The sequence below is a fragment of the Mesoplodon mirus genome (genome assembly GCF_964341445.2).
Source record: "Mesoplodon mirus genome assembly, chromosome: 11".
Taxonomy (NCBI): Eukaryota; Metazoa; Chordata; class Mammalia; order Artiodactyla; family Ziphiidae; genus Mesoplodon; species Mesoplodon mirus.
This window is the reverse complement of record NC_138987.1, coordinates 38,433,246-38,448,545: the sequence shown is the minus strand read 5'-3', so window position 1 is coordinate 38,448,545 and position 15,300 is coordinate 38,433,246. Positions and strand designations below refer to the sequence as shown.

General features: G+C 58.0%; 1 protein-coding gene across 2 annotated transcripts in view; it reads right to left on the bottom strand.

The window, feature by feature from the left end:
• Positions 1–916: 916 nt before the first annotated feature.
• ZC3H7B (zinc finger CCCH-type containing 7B) overlaps positions 917–15,300 on the bottom strand; it is a 55,215-nt gene continuing 40,831 nt past the window's right edge. For both annotated transcript variants that reach the window (XM_082635139.1, XM_082635140.1), the window contains 10 exons: positions 13,546–13,751; positions 12,438–12,538; positions 11,269–11,450; positions 8,824–8,909; positions 5,330–5,463; positions 5,115–5,220; positions 4,867–4,975; positions 4,501–4,634; positions 4,203–4,366; positions 917–3,841 (listed from right to left, as the gene is read on the bottom strand). In XM_082635139.1, the coding sequence (XP_082491265.1) occupies positions 3,595–3,841; positions 4,203–4,366; positions 4,501–4,634; positions 4,867–4,975; positions 5,115–5,220; positions 5,330–5,463; positions 8,824–8,909; positions 11,269–11,450; positions 12,438–12,538; positions 13,546–13,751 (1,469 nt within the window). In that variant the 3' untranslated portion in view covers positions 917–3,594. The remainder of the gene's footprint in view (positions 3,842–4,202; positions 4,367–4,500; positions 4,635–4,866; positions 4,976–5,114; positions 5,221–5,329; positions 5,464–8,823; positions 8,910–11,268; positions 11,451–12,437; positions 12,539–13,545; positions 13,752–15,300) is intronic.

The following is a 15,300-nucleotide window of genomic DNA, read 5'->3' as shown; positions in this document are numbered from 1 at the left end:
ATGCTCAATCAAGTCAGCTGCTCCTGTTACTCATCTGGTCATTAATCAAGTATTTGAGCTCCTACTGCGTAGCCGGCCCAAATGATTCCCTGTCCTGAGAGAATTCACAGGGCTTGGACCTCTGCTCCTGGGATCACTGCATACTGTAGTATGAAGTTGTCTGGCGAGAGCTTACTCTTAAACGTGTGCAGCCCCTCCCATCAGGACCCCCTCCATCACTGTAACCGCACACAATCCAAGAGATTTGAAAAGGTGCCTCCAGGGACTTCCCTGGTGGTCCAGCGGTTAAGACTCTGGGCTTCCACAGCAGGGAGGGAGGGTTCGATCCCTGGTTGGGGAACTAAGATCCCGCATGCCACGCGGCCAAGAAAAAAAAAAGTGTCTCTAGCAGATACAAGTGTCCCTGATTGAAAATCCCTGATCTAATATGTTCTCTTTTAAGGAGGAGGAAGCTGGGACCATGTGACTTGGATCTCCCTCAGGCCCAGAGGAGTCCAGGTTGCAGTTGGGATCACATTCCAAAGCATGTCATAGCCTCCTACCTTTCTAGAAAAGCCATACTGAGAAAGGGCACAGAGACAGCCCTCTGGAACCCAGGACAGTGCACACAGTAAAAGCAGGGAAGTGTGGGTACAGGTGGAAGGCCCCACATGGAAGGCCATGAGCCCCCTGACCACCGGGGCCACCTGTACAGAGCACAACTTGTCCCTGCCAGTGAGGCACTGTGTGAGCCGGGGTCAGCTGGGCTGCCCTGTTTACACAAGGACACAGACCTTCTGCCCCTCACCCCTTGGAATGTCTGCCTTGGGGCATGCCCTGAGCCAGCCAGCTCTGCCCCACGAGTAAAGAGAGGCCCAGGTCCCTGGGCAGAAGTGCCAGGAGGCGAGGAACAGGAGCAACACCTCAGGGACAGAGGTCAAAGTGCACACGTTTATTTTCTAGAACAAAGGCTAAAAGAAGGAAGTTTCTTTCATTTTATTTTAAGAAGGACAAAAATTGTTATTAAAACATCTACATTATTATCAAGATACTAGACCTTATGAATATTTAATATTAAAGTGTGGTATTCTTAAATTTTTCAATACACAGACATTTTTAAAGGACCATTAAATTTATCACTGCCCAGCTGAGAAACGCAGCATCCCTCTTTGCCCCATCCCAAAGGGACACTCACATCAAGGGTGCCTGTTCCCCCTTCACCACATTTGCCATGATGTCTTGTCCCTGCCTGCTGGTGAGGGGCACAGGCCCGAGCCAACTCTCTGAGCCTCTCCGAGTCACAAGTGAAATAATCACACTCATCATTCAAAGTGTACTGTGCCACACCTCCTACTCCCCGCCTGCCCCTCGCTTTCCTCCAACCCTGCGGGGGAACCAGCTCTGGCCAAGCCAGGGAGCACCACATCCCAAGGCCCCTGCAGGGATAACAGGATGGAGAAGAAAAATCTGGATTCTAATCCTATTCTTTTGGGTGGGAGACAAACACCAATCCTTTTCCTTCCCCGAGCACTCGTGCTCTCTCCCCACTAGGCTGGGGTGGTCTGGACGCCATCAGGAGGAGTTGGGCCCAGGCAGGGGCCGCTTCTGCCCCCGCTGCCCATATCACCTCTGACCCCTCGCTCCAGTCCCTCAGTCCTTGCAAATGGCATGATGACCCTGAAAGTCCCTCCTCATTATGGCAGGATGGCTGCATTTTCCGGCCAAATTCTTTATCTTTAGCCCTCATCAGACGTGATTCCTTGGATACCACACACATATGTAATATTATATAGAGCGATATATTTAATACCTGTGTATATATGCATCACGGGGGCGACATATATACACACTAAAAACAAGGCTGGTGACGACAGACTGAAACAGCACGGATCAGGGAAAACAAGTGTCATCAACATTCACGGCCACAGGCCCCACCTTGGGCCTCTCCTCCCCTCCAGCCACGCCACCAGCACCCAAGCTCCGCAGTGCTGGCCTGCTGGGGGAAGGGGCAGGGAGAGGAAAGGGTGCATGCCACAATTACCAGGAAAAGGCTGGGCAGTGGCAGCGAGAACAGGGTTCTCTGCGGCCCAGGGTGCCCGCCATCATCTCAGCGCACACTCGAAATGCTTGTTGGAGGAGAAATAAAGGGTATTCCATTCTGTCTGTCTCACCCTCCCACCAACTCCAGCCTCGGTCCCCAGCTCCTTCCGGGGGGCCCCACCCCTTGTGCCAATGGTGTGGGGCATTCTGGAATGTCTAGGGAACCAGGGGAGGCTGGGTCTGCCCACAAGGGGTGGGATGGAGAGGAGGGGGTGCACGCAGACACGTCAGACGAGAGGGATGGGAGAGGGCTTGGGGGGGGCAGGGGTTGGGGGTCAACTGGGGTCCCAGGCAGCTGGCAGGGTCGGGACCAGGGAGGGGCTGGGATGGATGGTCCTAATTGTATGTCTGGGTCTAGGGGAGAAAGGGAAAGGACTCTTCTGAGTCCCCAAGAAAGAGGGGCTGTGTCCGATCCTGGAGTAGCCCATGGTCAAGTCTCCCTTCTCTCCATGTCCCCTGACCGCCCACCCTCCCCATCTCCCCAGTACCTCGTGCAGAACCTGAGCCCACGGGTGCCCTGCCAGGTACCACCTCTCCGGGAGCAGCCATGGGGAAGTGACCTTTGCTGCTATACTCCTTATGACCATCCTCAGAGGGGACTGTCCCCCTACAGGGCGCTGACACGACCAACCCCTGGGCGGTGCTGCCGCGATCCCAGCTGATTCAGAGACTGTCACATCCCTGCCAAGAGCCTGGAGGTTCCAGCTGATAAATGGCCCTGAGTCTTGTGGCCGCAGTTTGCATTCCAGCTCTACCGTGCTGTGGGCTGGAGATGCTGGGTAGAGAACTCCTTCCTTCTAGGCCTGTTTTTCTATCTGCAAAACGGGGGTCTGGGCTGGGTCATCTCTGAAGCCTCTGACGACCTACAATCTACATTCAGCGGCCCACAAAGGAGAGGGGCTGGGCTGGTGGCCTCACCAGAGAGCCACGCTCCTTGGTCAGGCTCCAGAGATCATGTAGCCCAGCCCCTCCCACTCTTCCAACCAGAGGGGAAACTGAGGCCCCGGAGGGTAAGTGACTTGTACAGTATCCCCAGTCCATCCTGGGGCTGCATTTTAAAGCTGGGTGGGGCCTCCTGCCCTCTGTTCTATCCTGATCTGCCCCCAGGGGAGGTGGGGGGGTGAGGGGGGGCAGGGGGAAGGACCCTTCTGCTGCAGATTCAAGTGGGGACCCCAGGCTCCCCAGCCCTGAGCGTTGGGCCCCCTTTAGGAGTAGACGGAAGTTAAAGCTGTAGGCTGAAGCTGGAGGGGTCAACCAGGCCCCTCCCTCCGCAACCAGGAGAGCCGGGGTGGAGGAGGGGAGGACCTGCCCAGGGCTTCAGCAGGATGAGGACCCTGGGACCGAGTGGGGCTGCAGCTCGTGCACCTGGGTATGCACTGGGGCAGTGGGGGCAGAGAGGATGGCCGGGGGACCCAGCCCCAGCCCCAGCCCTGGCCTGCCCCGGCCCTCCTATCAGGCGCTCCGTGCCCACCCCTGCCCCCGATCCTAGGACTTCACCCATGGCCAGGAGCTGGCCTACTCCCCAGTGACGGTGGCAGCAGCAGGGGCTTCTGGGGCGGCACCAGTGGCATTCCCGTCCTCTTGCAGCAGGAAGTTGTATTTGCCGAAGTCGTCATCCCGTGGGCACAGAAGCATGTCCTTGCGGGCCTTGGCCAGCTTCTGCTTCAGCACCTCGCGCCGGTCCAGCCACTCGTTGAGCTCCTCCTGCCCGTGAGCGCAGCGGCACTTGTCCCCGTCCGGGCAGGCCTTGCCCTTCTGGAGCCTGTGGGCGGCAGGAGGCTCACTGCCCGAGCCCTGTGCCCTTTCCTCCACGGGCTGCCGGACCTGGGGCCGGCCACTCCGCCTCCCCCGACAAGCCTCTCCCCATGCAGCATCAGCCCCCGGGGAAAGCGGGCGTGGCCTGGCCTTTGCGAGGATCTGATGCCGGGCTGCAGAGGACGGGTCCCCACCTCCAACGCCACTCTGCCCCACTCCTGGGTCCTCACACCCAGGAGCAGGTGTCTTTCTGGACATCCCCACCCCGCCTCATGCCACCTCCAGGCCAAGTGGAGCCAGAGCTGGCCATGGCCTCTGCCTTTTCAGGCCACCCCACAGCCCGCCCGGCCCTGCCCTCCCGGGGGCACCTTTCGCAGAGCCGGAACTCGCCCATGGGGAAGCGGTAGGCCCAGCCACTAGCGTCGCTGTCAGACGTGAAGACCTTCTCCTTGTGCTTCTCAGACTGGATGTGCTGCTGCCACTGCTTCTTGCTGTTGCTGTTCTTGCCGCAGAGCCAGCAGTGGTAACCCATCTGGGGACACAGCCACCGTGGGCGCCCGCTCCTCCCACCTCTGCCGGGACCACTTCCCCCAGGGAGGCTGAGCCCCTCCGCACAGCCCCTCCGGGTCAGGCTCGGACCAGGGCCCCCAGGCGATGGGGTGTTACCATGATGTCGGCGTAGTCCGTGGGCATCTGGATCTGCTTCTCCCCCTCCCGAGAACTGATGGGCGTCCCTTCCCCCGGCTTCCCTGGGTTGTGCTTCTTCAGCCACATGTCATAGGTCTGCTGCATGTCCAGGACTGGTGGGCAATAGAGAATGCAGGGCCTGGTGAGAGGGGATTCTCCCTCTGCTCTGTCCCACGACCCCTACAGGACCCTTGCTGCTGGGCTGCCCGGTCAACTGGAGACCCAGAGAGGGCTCAGCCCGGTGCAGCTGGAGTGGGGTCCGGGTGGCCAAGTGAGGCTCAGCAGGTGCGCTTGGGCCTGCCGACGAGGGGGGCTGTCCGGGTCAGCCCCGCCCTGCCCACTCACTCTTGTTCTCCTTCATGAATGTCCACATGTCCCTCTCCTCCGGGCTGTGCGCAAAGGAGCAGTTCCCCACATACTGGCACTTGCGGCCGTTCTGCGCATGGATGCAGAGCTGCAGGGCAGGCATGGGGAGACCCTGCTGAGTCCCGCAGGACTGTGTCACTGCCCCGCCAGCGGGCAAGCCCTCCTGGGGCCCCACAGCCCCATATCCGAGGTCCCGCTGCCACCCTGCACCCCACCCCGGCGCTCACATCGTATTGCTGTGGGAAGTTGCGAATGGACGGCAGTGGCCTCACTGACACCCACTTCCTCTTGGCCTTGGACATCACCAGGAGGACCCGCCGCTCCTTGGTCCAGCTGCAGGATAGAGCAGGCTGTGTGACCTCCACGGAGAGCCCGGCTTCCTCGCCTGCGGTGCTTAGGTGGTCCCCACCCTGCCCGTGCCCCCGCCCGGCACCCGGCTCACCAGTGCCGGGCCTTGGCGCTGCAGTACTTGAGGTCCTTGTCAGGCTCCACCACCTGCCCGTTCCTCCAGCACTGGCCACACACAAACTTCATCTGCAGGTCAAAGGTGCTAGGCCCATGGGTCCGCGGGGCACCCTGCGGAAGAAAAGGCCTGATGAAGCCGCAGGCACCAGGCTGAGGCCCCGGGGTCTGATATACAGGTGGCCTCCGGGAGCATCAGGGCCACCTGGAGCCTTGTGGGCTGGTCCATTACCACTTGGTGGTGGGAAGTGACCCCCTAACTCCAGGCCCATGGCCTCTCAGGGTGGGAGCCAGGCCTTGGACTCCTGATGGAGTGCTCTCTGCCTTAACTGGCTGTTTCCCACGGGCCCGCTTACTGGCGCTGCTGGCATGTCCCTGGGCACAGCATTCGACCTCACATCTCCCTGCTTTTGCACATGCTATTCCCTCTGCCTGGAATGCCCTTCTCCATTCTTCATCAGGCTTGTTCTGAAAACTTTCAAAACCCAGCTCAAGCACTACCTCCTTCAGGAAGCTTTTCCCTGAAGCTCTCCTAGGTGGCAGCTGCCCATCCTATGGGCCCCCATAGTACCTGAATTACCTCATGTTGACTGACTCATCTAGTTATGAGGGCCAGGCCTGGTGGAGAGCAGGGCCTAGAAGGTGCGATGCACCTGCAGAGGGTGGGGATGGAGGAGGCTGCCTCAGGTGGTGGGACAGACCTCTGGGCAGCCCTGGACTCTCAAAGACCCCACCATGTTCATTCCCCATCCTCTGCCTCAGCCCTTCCTTTGCAGGCAGGAGGGCCTGCTCTTCTGCACCCCTGCCTGGGAAAGGGTGGGGGGGTGAGAGGCAGAAAAAGTGCCCACCCAGCCTTGTCTCCTGCCACCTGAAGCCCCCTTGCCCAGCTGTGCTGGCCACCCTGCTGTCCCTCCTGTTAGCTAGAGCCTCCCCATCCTCCCTGGAGCCTCAGATGTGGAGTCACCCCTCTGCTCTTCCTCCTCTGACACAGGAGTACCTGTGTCCTCGGCACCGCCTAGCCCAGGGCCTCCCCTGAGCAGCAGGGGGCTCTCGCTTCGTTGGGTGCTGATTGACCCCTGGCTGGGAGACTTGCGGCCTGGCTCGGCCCCAGGATAATACACATCCCGACAACAAAGTAAAATCCTGCCTCTGTAACTGGGACACAGTCTGGCTAAAGCAGACAGGAGGTTTATCCGTGTCACTATAGATTTCTAGATGTTCCACTGATTCTCACAGAAGCGTAAGAAGGCCCATTTCACGGGTGAGGTAAGTGGGGTCCGGAGGGGTGCTGTGGCTTAGCCACTGCTCTAGGGAACAGCCATGCCGGTCCACTGAGCTTCCTTTTCACAACTGCACAGACTCGACAGCCCTGGGGGGGTAGGGGTCATTCCCATTTGACTGAGCAGAAGCAGAGGCTCAGAGAGGTGACTAACCCCGCCACGGGTAAGTGGCCCGAGGATAGGGACCTGGTGCGAGGCAGGGGCTCCTGCTTTTCTCTAGGATGGCACAGCTGCACCATGGGCACCAGGCACGAGCAGCTTCTACCCTGGCATCCTGTCCTTGGCCTCACACTGCCACTGGCCCCACCCTCTGATGGCAAGCAAGCAAGATGCCTCATGCCTGGGCCACAGCCAGGTCCGGCACAGAAGCCCCATTCCTGAGCCAGGCCTGAGAGTGGCATCTTGGGTGAGCAGAATGCAGGGGGGTCAGGGGGATAGGAGGTGGTGAAGACTCAGTGTTCTCTCCTTAGCAGATGACGCTGCAGGTCCAACCTGAGCCCCGCACTGCTTCCCAGCCAGGCTCCTGGCCAGGAGCAAAAATAAACCATGTGGCGGTTGGGGAAGAGGACTGAACAGGAGAGGGGGCAGAGGACAGGAGCAAGTAGGAAGAGGGGAGAGGAAGGAAAAGGACCAGGAACGAGGGGGTCGGGAGACAGGGGGAAGGCCAAGGGGGCCGGCAGCCCTGTCAGCCAGACCGGCCCAGGCCTACCCCACTGGCCAGCCTGCGCTGCTCCCTGGCTCGCTGCCACACCCAGGCAGGCCTCAAGAGGGGCCAGAGGCCCAGGCTTCTCCCAAGGTGACCAGTGCGTGGGCCTGGCATGGTGAGGGAGTCATCCCTCGTGTGTGGATGGCGAGAGGCCTCACCTCACATTCACTGTCTCCTGGGCCCTGAGACCACCCTTCCATTCCCACTGTCACCTAAAGTTACAATGATCCCTACCTCCTGGGGAGGGTGTGAGGATCAGGGGTGACGGGGGCCCCGTGCAGAGCAGGGACTCGGCAAGCTGTAGCCAGCTCCTGTGAGCCTCACACCCGCCCCAGGAGATGGCAGGCAGGATTATGATCCCCATTTCATATGAGGAACCCTAGGGGTGATGGGGATAGTGCAGGCGGGGGAGGGAGCTGAGCGAGCTCCAGACAAGCTGTCAGAGAACCCGGGACCTACTCCGCTCCGTGCGCCCCGGGCAAGTCTCTAGCGTGTTCTGAGCCTCAGTCTCCCCGCCTGCAGACGCTACTGTGCCCCAGCTCACGTCCTCAGGACCAGGGTGAGGATCCAGAGGGGTGGGAGGTGATACAAGCAGTGGGGGAAAAGGTTGAGGAATACCAGGACATTTACATGGTCTCAAAGGACCTCCCTGGAAGACATTCATTAATTACAAAGGAGGAAAGTGTAACTTCATAGTAGAGAAAGCTTTACTGTGGAGGCACCTTTAGTCAAGTTACCAAGGTATCGCTGGTAAAGGGACAGATGGAGATGAGGTGCCTGCCTGATCAGACAATCCCAAAGGGACGGGCCTTTTACAAAACAACGGCCTCTTCAAAAATGCCAATGTCACGAAAGACAAAGAAAGACTGAGGAACTGCTCTAGATTAAAGGCGATTAAAGACACTACAAATGAATGCAGTGTGTTGCTGGGATTTGGGGAGGATTCACAAAATCTGAATAATAGTACACCACAATTTGGATAAGTACACCAATGTGAATTTTGTGATGTTGATGACTGTACTGTGGTTATTATGTAAGAAAGTGTCCTTATATTTACTTACTTATTTATTTATTTTTTGGCCACGTGGCATGTGGGATCTTTGTTCCCCGACTGGGGATCGAACCTGCGCACCCTGCATTGGAAGCATGGCATCTTAACCACTGGACGGTCAGGGAAGTCCTTATTTTTACACTTAAGTTTTTAGGGGTAATGGGGCATCATGTCTACAACTTACTCTCTAATGGTTCAGAAAAGTATATTTCTGTAAATAAATGTGTATGTGTGTATGTACACACGCATACACACAGGACAAAGTGAATGTGGAAAGTAGTAAAATGTTAACATCTGGGGAATCCAGAAAAAGGTATACACAAATTCTTCATACTCTTCTTACAATTTTCTGGTAAATAAATTATGTCCAGGTAAAGGGATGGGGGATGGCCCTCGTGGGGGCTGACCTCACCCCCAAGGCCAGCCCGGGGTCTTACCAAGCTGCTGCTGGCCTTCCCTGCGTGTGCCTCCATCTGCTGCCAGTATTTCTTGGATTCCTGGACGATGTCTTCGTGGGTCATGCCTGGCGAGGGGGGAGCAGACACAGCGTCCCTGGAGCTCAGTGAGGAGAAAGGCAGGGGGTCTGCAAGGTGCTGGTGCCACCCCAGGCCCAGGGAGCAGCCCCACTCCCCAGTTAGGCTGCGGAAAGGCAAGGGGAACAGGGAAACCACTCATCCTGTCTGGGCCTGTTGGTTCATCTGCAGTTGGGAACAGAGGCCTGCTCCAGGCTCGCACAGAGAATAAAATGCAGGAGCAAGATGTGGGCTCTGCAGCATGGCAGGGGGCTCTCCGCACCCACGCCAGTGGCCCTGTCCCTCGGGCCAGCTGCTCACACCCTCCCTTGGCCTCCGTCTCCCTCAGTGGGGCCTCAAGCCTGACCCCTGCTTGGCAGCCTCTAGCGTGCTGGTTCTTAAGGCTCTGTGCCTGGCCCAGCCCGGCTCCCCAGATCACCAAGGGGCCAGGGCCCTTCACTGCCAGTCAGCAAAGGGCAAATACCCAAACCTTGTGGCCCAGACCCTCCCAATCTGACTGTGGACACTGAGCCCACCTCCGAGGGGCAGCTCACAGCCTCTTCCATGAGGCCCGCCCTCCTCCCAACCCCTTACGGCCTTCTAGTCCCTTTTCCAGAGCTGATTTAGTTTTCGACCTGGTCCTATGGTTACTGCTCCACCATGGCCACTCGCCATCAGGGGCTTACTCTGGGCCAGGCATGTGCTTGACATCCATCTTCTTGCTGATAGATGTACCTCTAGCCCAGGGCTCTGCCATGACCTTGCAGACCCCCACACGTGGCTGCCTGCTCAACCTCTCTGCTTGAAGTCCAACAGGCAGCTCAGACTCCCCACGTCCCACACGAGCCCTGATGTGATCCCCCCAACCTGTTCCTCCTGCAGCCTCCCCTCCTCAGAACACGGCAACCCCACTGGGGTCGACCTGATGCCATCCTTCATCTCATACTTCATAACTGGTCCATCAGCTCCTGTTGGCTCCACCATCAAAACACACCCAGAGGGCCTCCCTGGTGGCGCAGTGGTTGAGAGTCCGCCTGCCGATGCAGGGGATACGGGTTCGTGCCCCGGTCTGGGAGGATCCCATATGCCGCGGAGCGGCTGGGCCCGTGAGCCATGGCCGCTGAGCCTGTGCGTCCGGAGCCTGTGCTCCGCAACGGGAGAGGCCACAACAGTGAGAGGCCCGCGTACAGCAAAAAAAAAAAAAAAAAAAAAAAAAAACAACACACCCAGAATCTCATCACTTCTACCGCTTCCACCCGCTGCCACCCTGGCTTGAGCCACACCCTCCCAGGTCTCCCTCTGTCTGCCCTTGGCCCCTCAGTTCTCCACGCAGCAGCCAGAGCAACTTCTTAAAAACACCGATCAGGTCATACAACTCCACCTACTCAACCCCTTACCCCCAAACCCCCCACACTGTATTTAGAACAATCCCAACTATTTCTATTTACCATCTAGAGGTTTTTTCACGCTCGGGTCCCTGCCAACCTCTTAGGCCTCATCTCTGACACGCGCCCCCCCCCCCCCACCAGGGGTAAGCTGCTCTGCCCTCACATCCTCACACACAGAAGGACATCCTTCCTTCTGTACCAAGCTTGCTCCTGCCTCAGGGCCTCCAGCCTTGCTGTTTCCTCTGCCTGGAATGCTCTCCCTGCCCTTCCTTGCTCAAATGTCACCTCCTCTGAGAAGCCTTCCCAGACTATCTTATCCCAAATGCCCCCACCCCGAGTCCCTCTCCATCCTATTGCTTGCTTTACTTTCCTCACAGAACTGACGCACACCTGAAATTCTATCACCCTATTTCATCAGCTCGAAGAAGACAATGATTGTTAGACGCGCCATTATTTTATGTTCTACACACACAACAAAAATGCTGCTAAGCAGACGATGACAGGCGGTGGGGGACAGTGTGCACCCCAGAGCAGATGGATGTAGGGCCTATTACCTCCCCGTCACACTGTCTGCCTTGCCCTCGCGTACACACACCAGGGCCCCGACTCGTTCTTGATCAAGCCCCTGACGGCGCAGGTGCTCAAGGGGTCCCATTAGGTGAGCGAGAAAGCAAGCGGCTTTCCACCTCCTCATCCCTGAGGCCGAGCTGACATCACACCCTCACAGAGGACCAGTGGAGGCTCAGTGAGGGGCCGCTGATGACCAGACCCCCCAGGTGGCCCGCGGGGCTCTGCCTCCCTGCCCTTCTCCCCGCGTGTCCCCCTGGCACTGCCACACAGGGAGAAACCCAGGGTCTTCTGGGCCTGCAAGCTCCCTGATGCAGAGCCTGCGCGTCCTGTGACGTCCAGGAAGCACTGGCTCCTCTGCCGCCCCACAGCCTGGCACCGCCCTCCTCTGAACTGTGCAGCCCCTCGCCCTCACCTGAGTACTGCTGCAGCAGCCAGACTTTGAGCTCTATGAAGCTGTGGGCGAAGTGGCAGCTGTCCTCCCGCAGGCAGCCGTAGCGCACCTCGTGGCGGCACACGTCGAACTGGAAGTGCTCCTGGAACTGGCGGACCTTGGAGTACTTGAGGGAGGTGGAGCGGACGATGTGCACCAGGCACCTGGCGGGTGGGATGGAGGGCGCACAATGCAGTCTGCAACCCGCCCATTCCAGGTCGGGGCCCCCTCCCCAGGGTCAGTGCCGTTCACCCAAGGGAGGGGCTCCTCCCTGGGTGCCTCCCACCTATTAATTGCTGGCACAGGAGGGAAGAGGTGGGGGTCCTACATTCAGGGAGTTCTGGTTTGGGCCTCAGCTACGTGCCCCTCTCCTGGCCTCGACCTGCGGACAGCTCAAAGATGCAGCTGCCAGCAGAAGGAGGGCACCAGACCCCACCTGCTGTGAGGCTGGGAGAAGGGGGCATCTCTCTCAGGTTCCCCAGCTCGATGCTCCAGACTTGGTCCTGCACCCGGAGGAGTAATAATCGAGTATCTCCTCTGGGCTGGGAATTTTAATTACCTTCATAGCAACCCTAGGAGACTGGGATCATCATTCACTTTACGGATGAGGAAACCAAGGGTCACAGTGGCCAGAGGACATAAAACAGACCATTGTCCAAGCTGGGATTTGGACCCAACTCTGTCTGACCCCAGGGCCTGGGCTCCATCAGCCATGCCGGGGCATAGCCAAGAGGAGTCAGAGGGAGCGCAGGTGGGTGCCAGAGCCCACCCAGCCCCTCCCACTCCCTGTCCGACGCCCATGTCGGGACAGTGGAGGGTGCTGGGTGGGAGTCAGGGATGTGGCCCCCACCTGCCGGCTGAGTAAGCTGCTTCCAAGCCTCAGCTTTCTCATCTTCATCAGAGACACTCCTCCCCACGGGACTGCTGAGATCATTAAAATACCCAAGAGAATGCTTGGAATATAGAAGATGCTCAAGAAATGTGGTTCTGTCCTTTCCAGGTGGATGCTGGACCTGAGTCCCAAATCCTACCCGTTGCCTTGACATCCTAGGCCCACCCTCTGCTCCCCAGGCATCCAAGCTGCCCCAGGGGGACTCTCCACCCGCCCCACCCCAGGCCTGGCCATGGGCCCGGCTGTGGGTCCCACTCACTTGTTGTTATAGAAGCTATGCTTGGCAGCCAGGTTGGAGCAGACAGACGGAGAGTCCTTGGTGCCTTTGCTGATGATCCGGGGTTTACTGTCAAAGCAGATCTGCCCAGGGAGGGGATAGGCTGGGATCCAGCATGGCCACCCAGGAGGAACAGACTGGGTCCCTGCAAGCCCTGCCCTGAGTCAGGGGAGTGAGGAAGGGAATCCCAGGGTCTGTGGCCCCCACCTCTCTGACCCCACCACCCAAACGCCTGGGGCAGGGGTTACTCCATATCTCTGAGCCTCAGTTTCCTCAACTGTAACCTGGGGAAAACCACAACTGCTCTGTCCCACAGCTTCACTGTGAAGCTGGAAAAGGATCTAATAGAACTGCAGGTGCTTTGTAAAGTATATGCAGCCACCAGGCTGTGGGCTGTGATCCCCTGAAGGGAGAGGGCAGCCCACCTGCTCTAAGAGTCGGAGGGAAGGGCTGGCTGTGTGATGGATGGGGGCTGGCCGAGCAGCACTGAACCCTGCCAGCAACCTGGACCCAGCACCCTCACTTCACAGAGATGGACCCGACACCGTCCCTGCCCTCATCACACTACACCTGGGTGGGGAGGCAGGGGCCAGCAGCGTCTTCCGTGACAACTTTGGGGAGGAAATGAACAGCTTGGTGGAGCTGCTGGGATCAGAGCTGTGCCTCAGAGGGTCCAAGACGTAGACACACGGGGAGGGCACCCCAGGGAGAGGGCACAGCGTGGACATAGGCAGGGAAGTGGGCAGGAAGGTGCAGTGGCCATTGAAGCCAGCACAGCTGGACGAGGAGGCATGGGGGCGGATTGGGATCAGTTCCTAGAGCACCTGAGTCTGGCCTACGACGGCAGGAAGCAAAGAGCAGATGTGGTTACTTCTCTTTCTGGCCTCAGTTTCCAGCTCCAAACAATGAGGGGACCGGATAGGATCTGGGCTCTAGCGCAATGGGACTAACTTTCTGAAAATCCCAGGACCTGTGGATTCTAAGGTCAGGCCTCCAAAACCTGCGGGTCCCAGGGCCGGCAGTCCACAGTGGAGCCCACGGGAGCCCCTCCCCAGCCCTGTCTGTGAATCGACTGTGGAGGGGCCGGTACCTCACAGAGGAAAGTGAAGATGCCCTGGTGCTCCTTGAGGAGCTTGGCGATGGTGAGGCTGCCGCGCTTGACGCCCCCCAGTGGGTCGAAGAGCAGGTCGCGGTTGAGGGTGCCCTTCCGCTCCTCCGTCCACACGTCGATCTCCTCCTGATGGTAGGCGAAGGTGCAGTTATCCCCGTACTTACAGTCCTGCTTGTTAATCATGTCTGCAAAGAGGCAACAGGACACACGTTCCGCCAGGCAGGATGGCAGCCCACAGCACCCCCGGTGGGGCCTGCGGAGCAGGAGGGCTTGGCAGGGGTGGAGCGGCGGAGCTCGGGGGAAGCGCTTCCTAGGCCAGGCCCTTCTTTGTCCTACATTTGGGTGTGGGGGCCGGATCTGCACCTTCCCGTGCAAAGCACGGCGGTCGCCGTGGCTCCACCACCCCACAAGGCTGCCTGGTATGGGTCAGGCAAGAGGACAGGTGGGAAAAGGGCTTTGTAGACATATACAAGCCGTTTTATCATTATTATTATTCTGCACCAGGAAAATACCACTGGTTCAGGAAGGCATGGGCCTTGGGGTCCAGCAGACTTGGGCTGGGATCCCGTTATTACTGAGCCTTAGCTGTCTGTCCATAAACAGAGAACATGGTTGTTGTGTGGATTAAGTGAAACAATAAATAAAACCCCTGGGGGCCAGGGAGCAGGGAAGGCAGCAGGTTTATAATCCAGAGACCTGCCATTTCCTGGGGGTGGGAACTGTTTTTCTTTCTTTTTCTCCCTCTCTCACCCTCTTTCTAAGTCTGCCCCATTCCAGCCCCCTGCCAAGCTTGCAGGCACACGAGGACGAGCAGGCCGGATGACCAGGGAGGTGACCCCACAGACTGCTCTGCACTGCGACCAGCTCCGCACCCAGTGGGGAGGCCTGAAGGGAAGGGCTTCCCGAGATCCAGGTGCTGCTTGAAGGAGGAGCAGAGGGTGACCAAGTTCAAAGGGCACAGTATGTGCAGAGGAGTCAGGGTTCAGCGCATCTGGGGAATGGTTAGGGCAGACGGGGACTTGTAGGCCTCATAGAATTGGGACTTCCAATAAAAAAAAAAAATCAGTATATGAGTAGCAAAAAAAAAAAAAAAGAAAGAAAGAAAATTTTACCATCTCAATCAAAAAAATTTTTTTTAAAACAAAACAAAACAGAATTGGGACTTCATCCACGCTGGCCAGGGCATGGCTGGCAGAGGCCTGCGAGCTCAGAAATGACAAGTCCTTAAGGTTCACCTGGGAAGACAAAGAGCTGATCCAGAAAGCCTGGGTGGGCTACTGCCACGGGCTGGGTCGGGGGACAAAGGCGGAGCCTGGAGCGGACTCCCAAAGTCTTCCTCACCCAGAGTTGTCATGAGGATGTGTGATGGTGGGTACAGAAGGGCGACACTATAAAGCACTTAACAATATCAAGACTGTTCATGTCCTGTTGTGCAGACTGCACTGAGATGCTTGGCTGCTCGGGAGTAGAAGAAAGCAAATGAGTTACCTGCCAAATGTCAACTAAATGTCAACCAAGTGACATGAGCCAGAAGTGAGGAAAATGACAACATATTAAACTTTAAAAGCTAATATTTATCAAGCCCTTACCATGGGCCAGTCCCCAGTGCTTTAACATGGATTCTCTCTCCATGTCCTTCCAACAGCCCTTTGGGACCCTGCAGTGTAACAGAAACTAGCTCTCCGTGAACCACCTGAGCCTTGCACCCAGGAGTGCATTCTGCTGGTGAGGCCC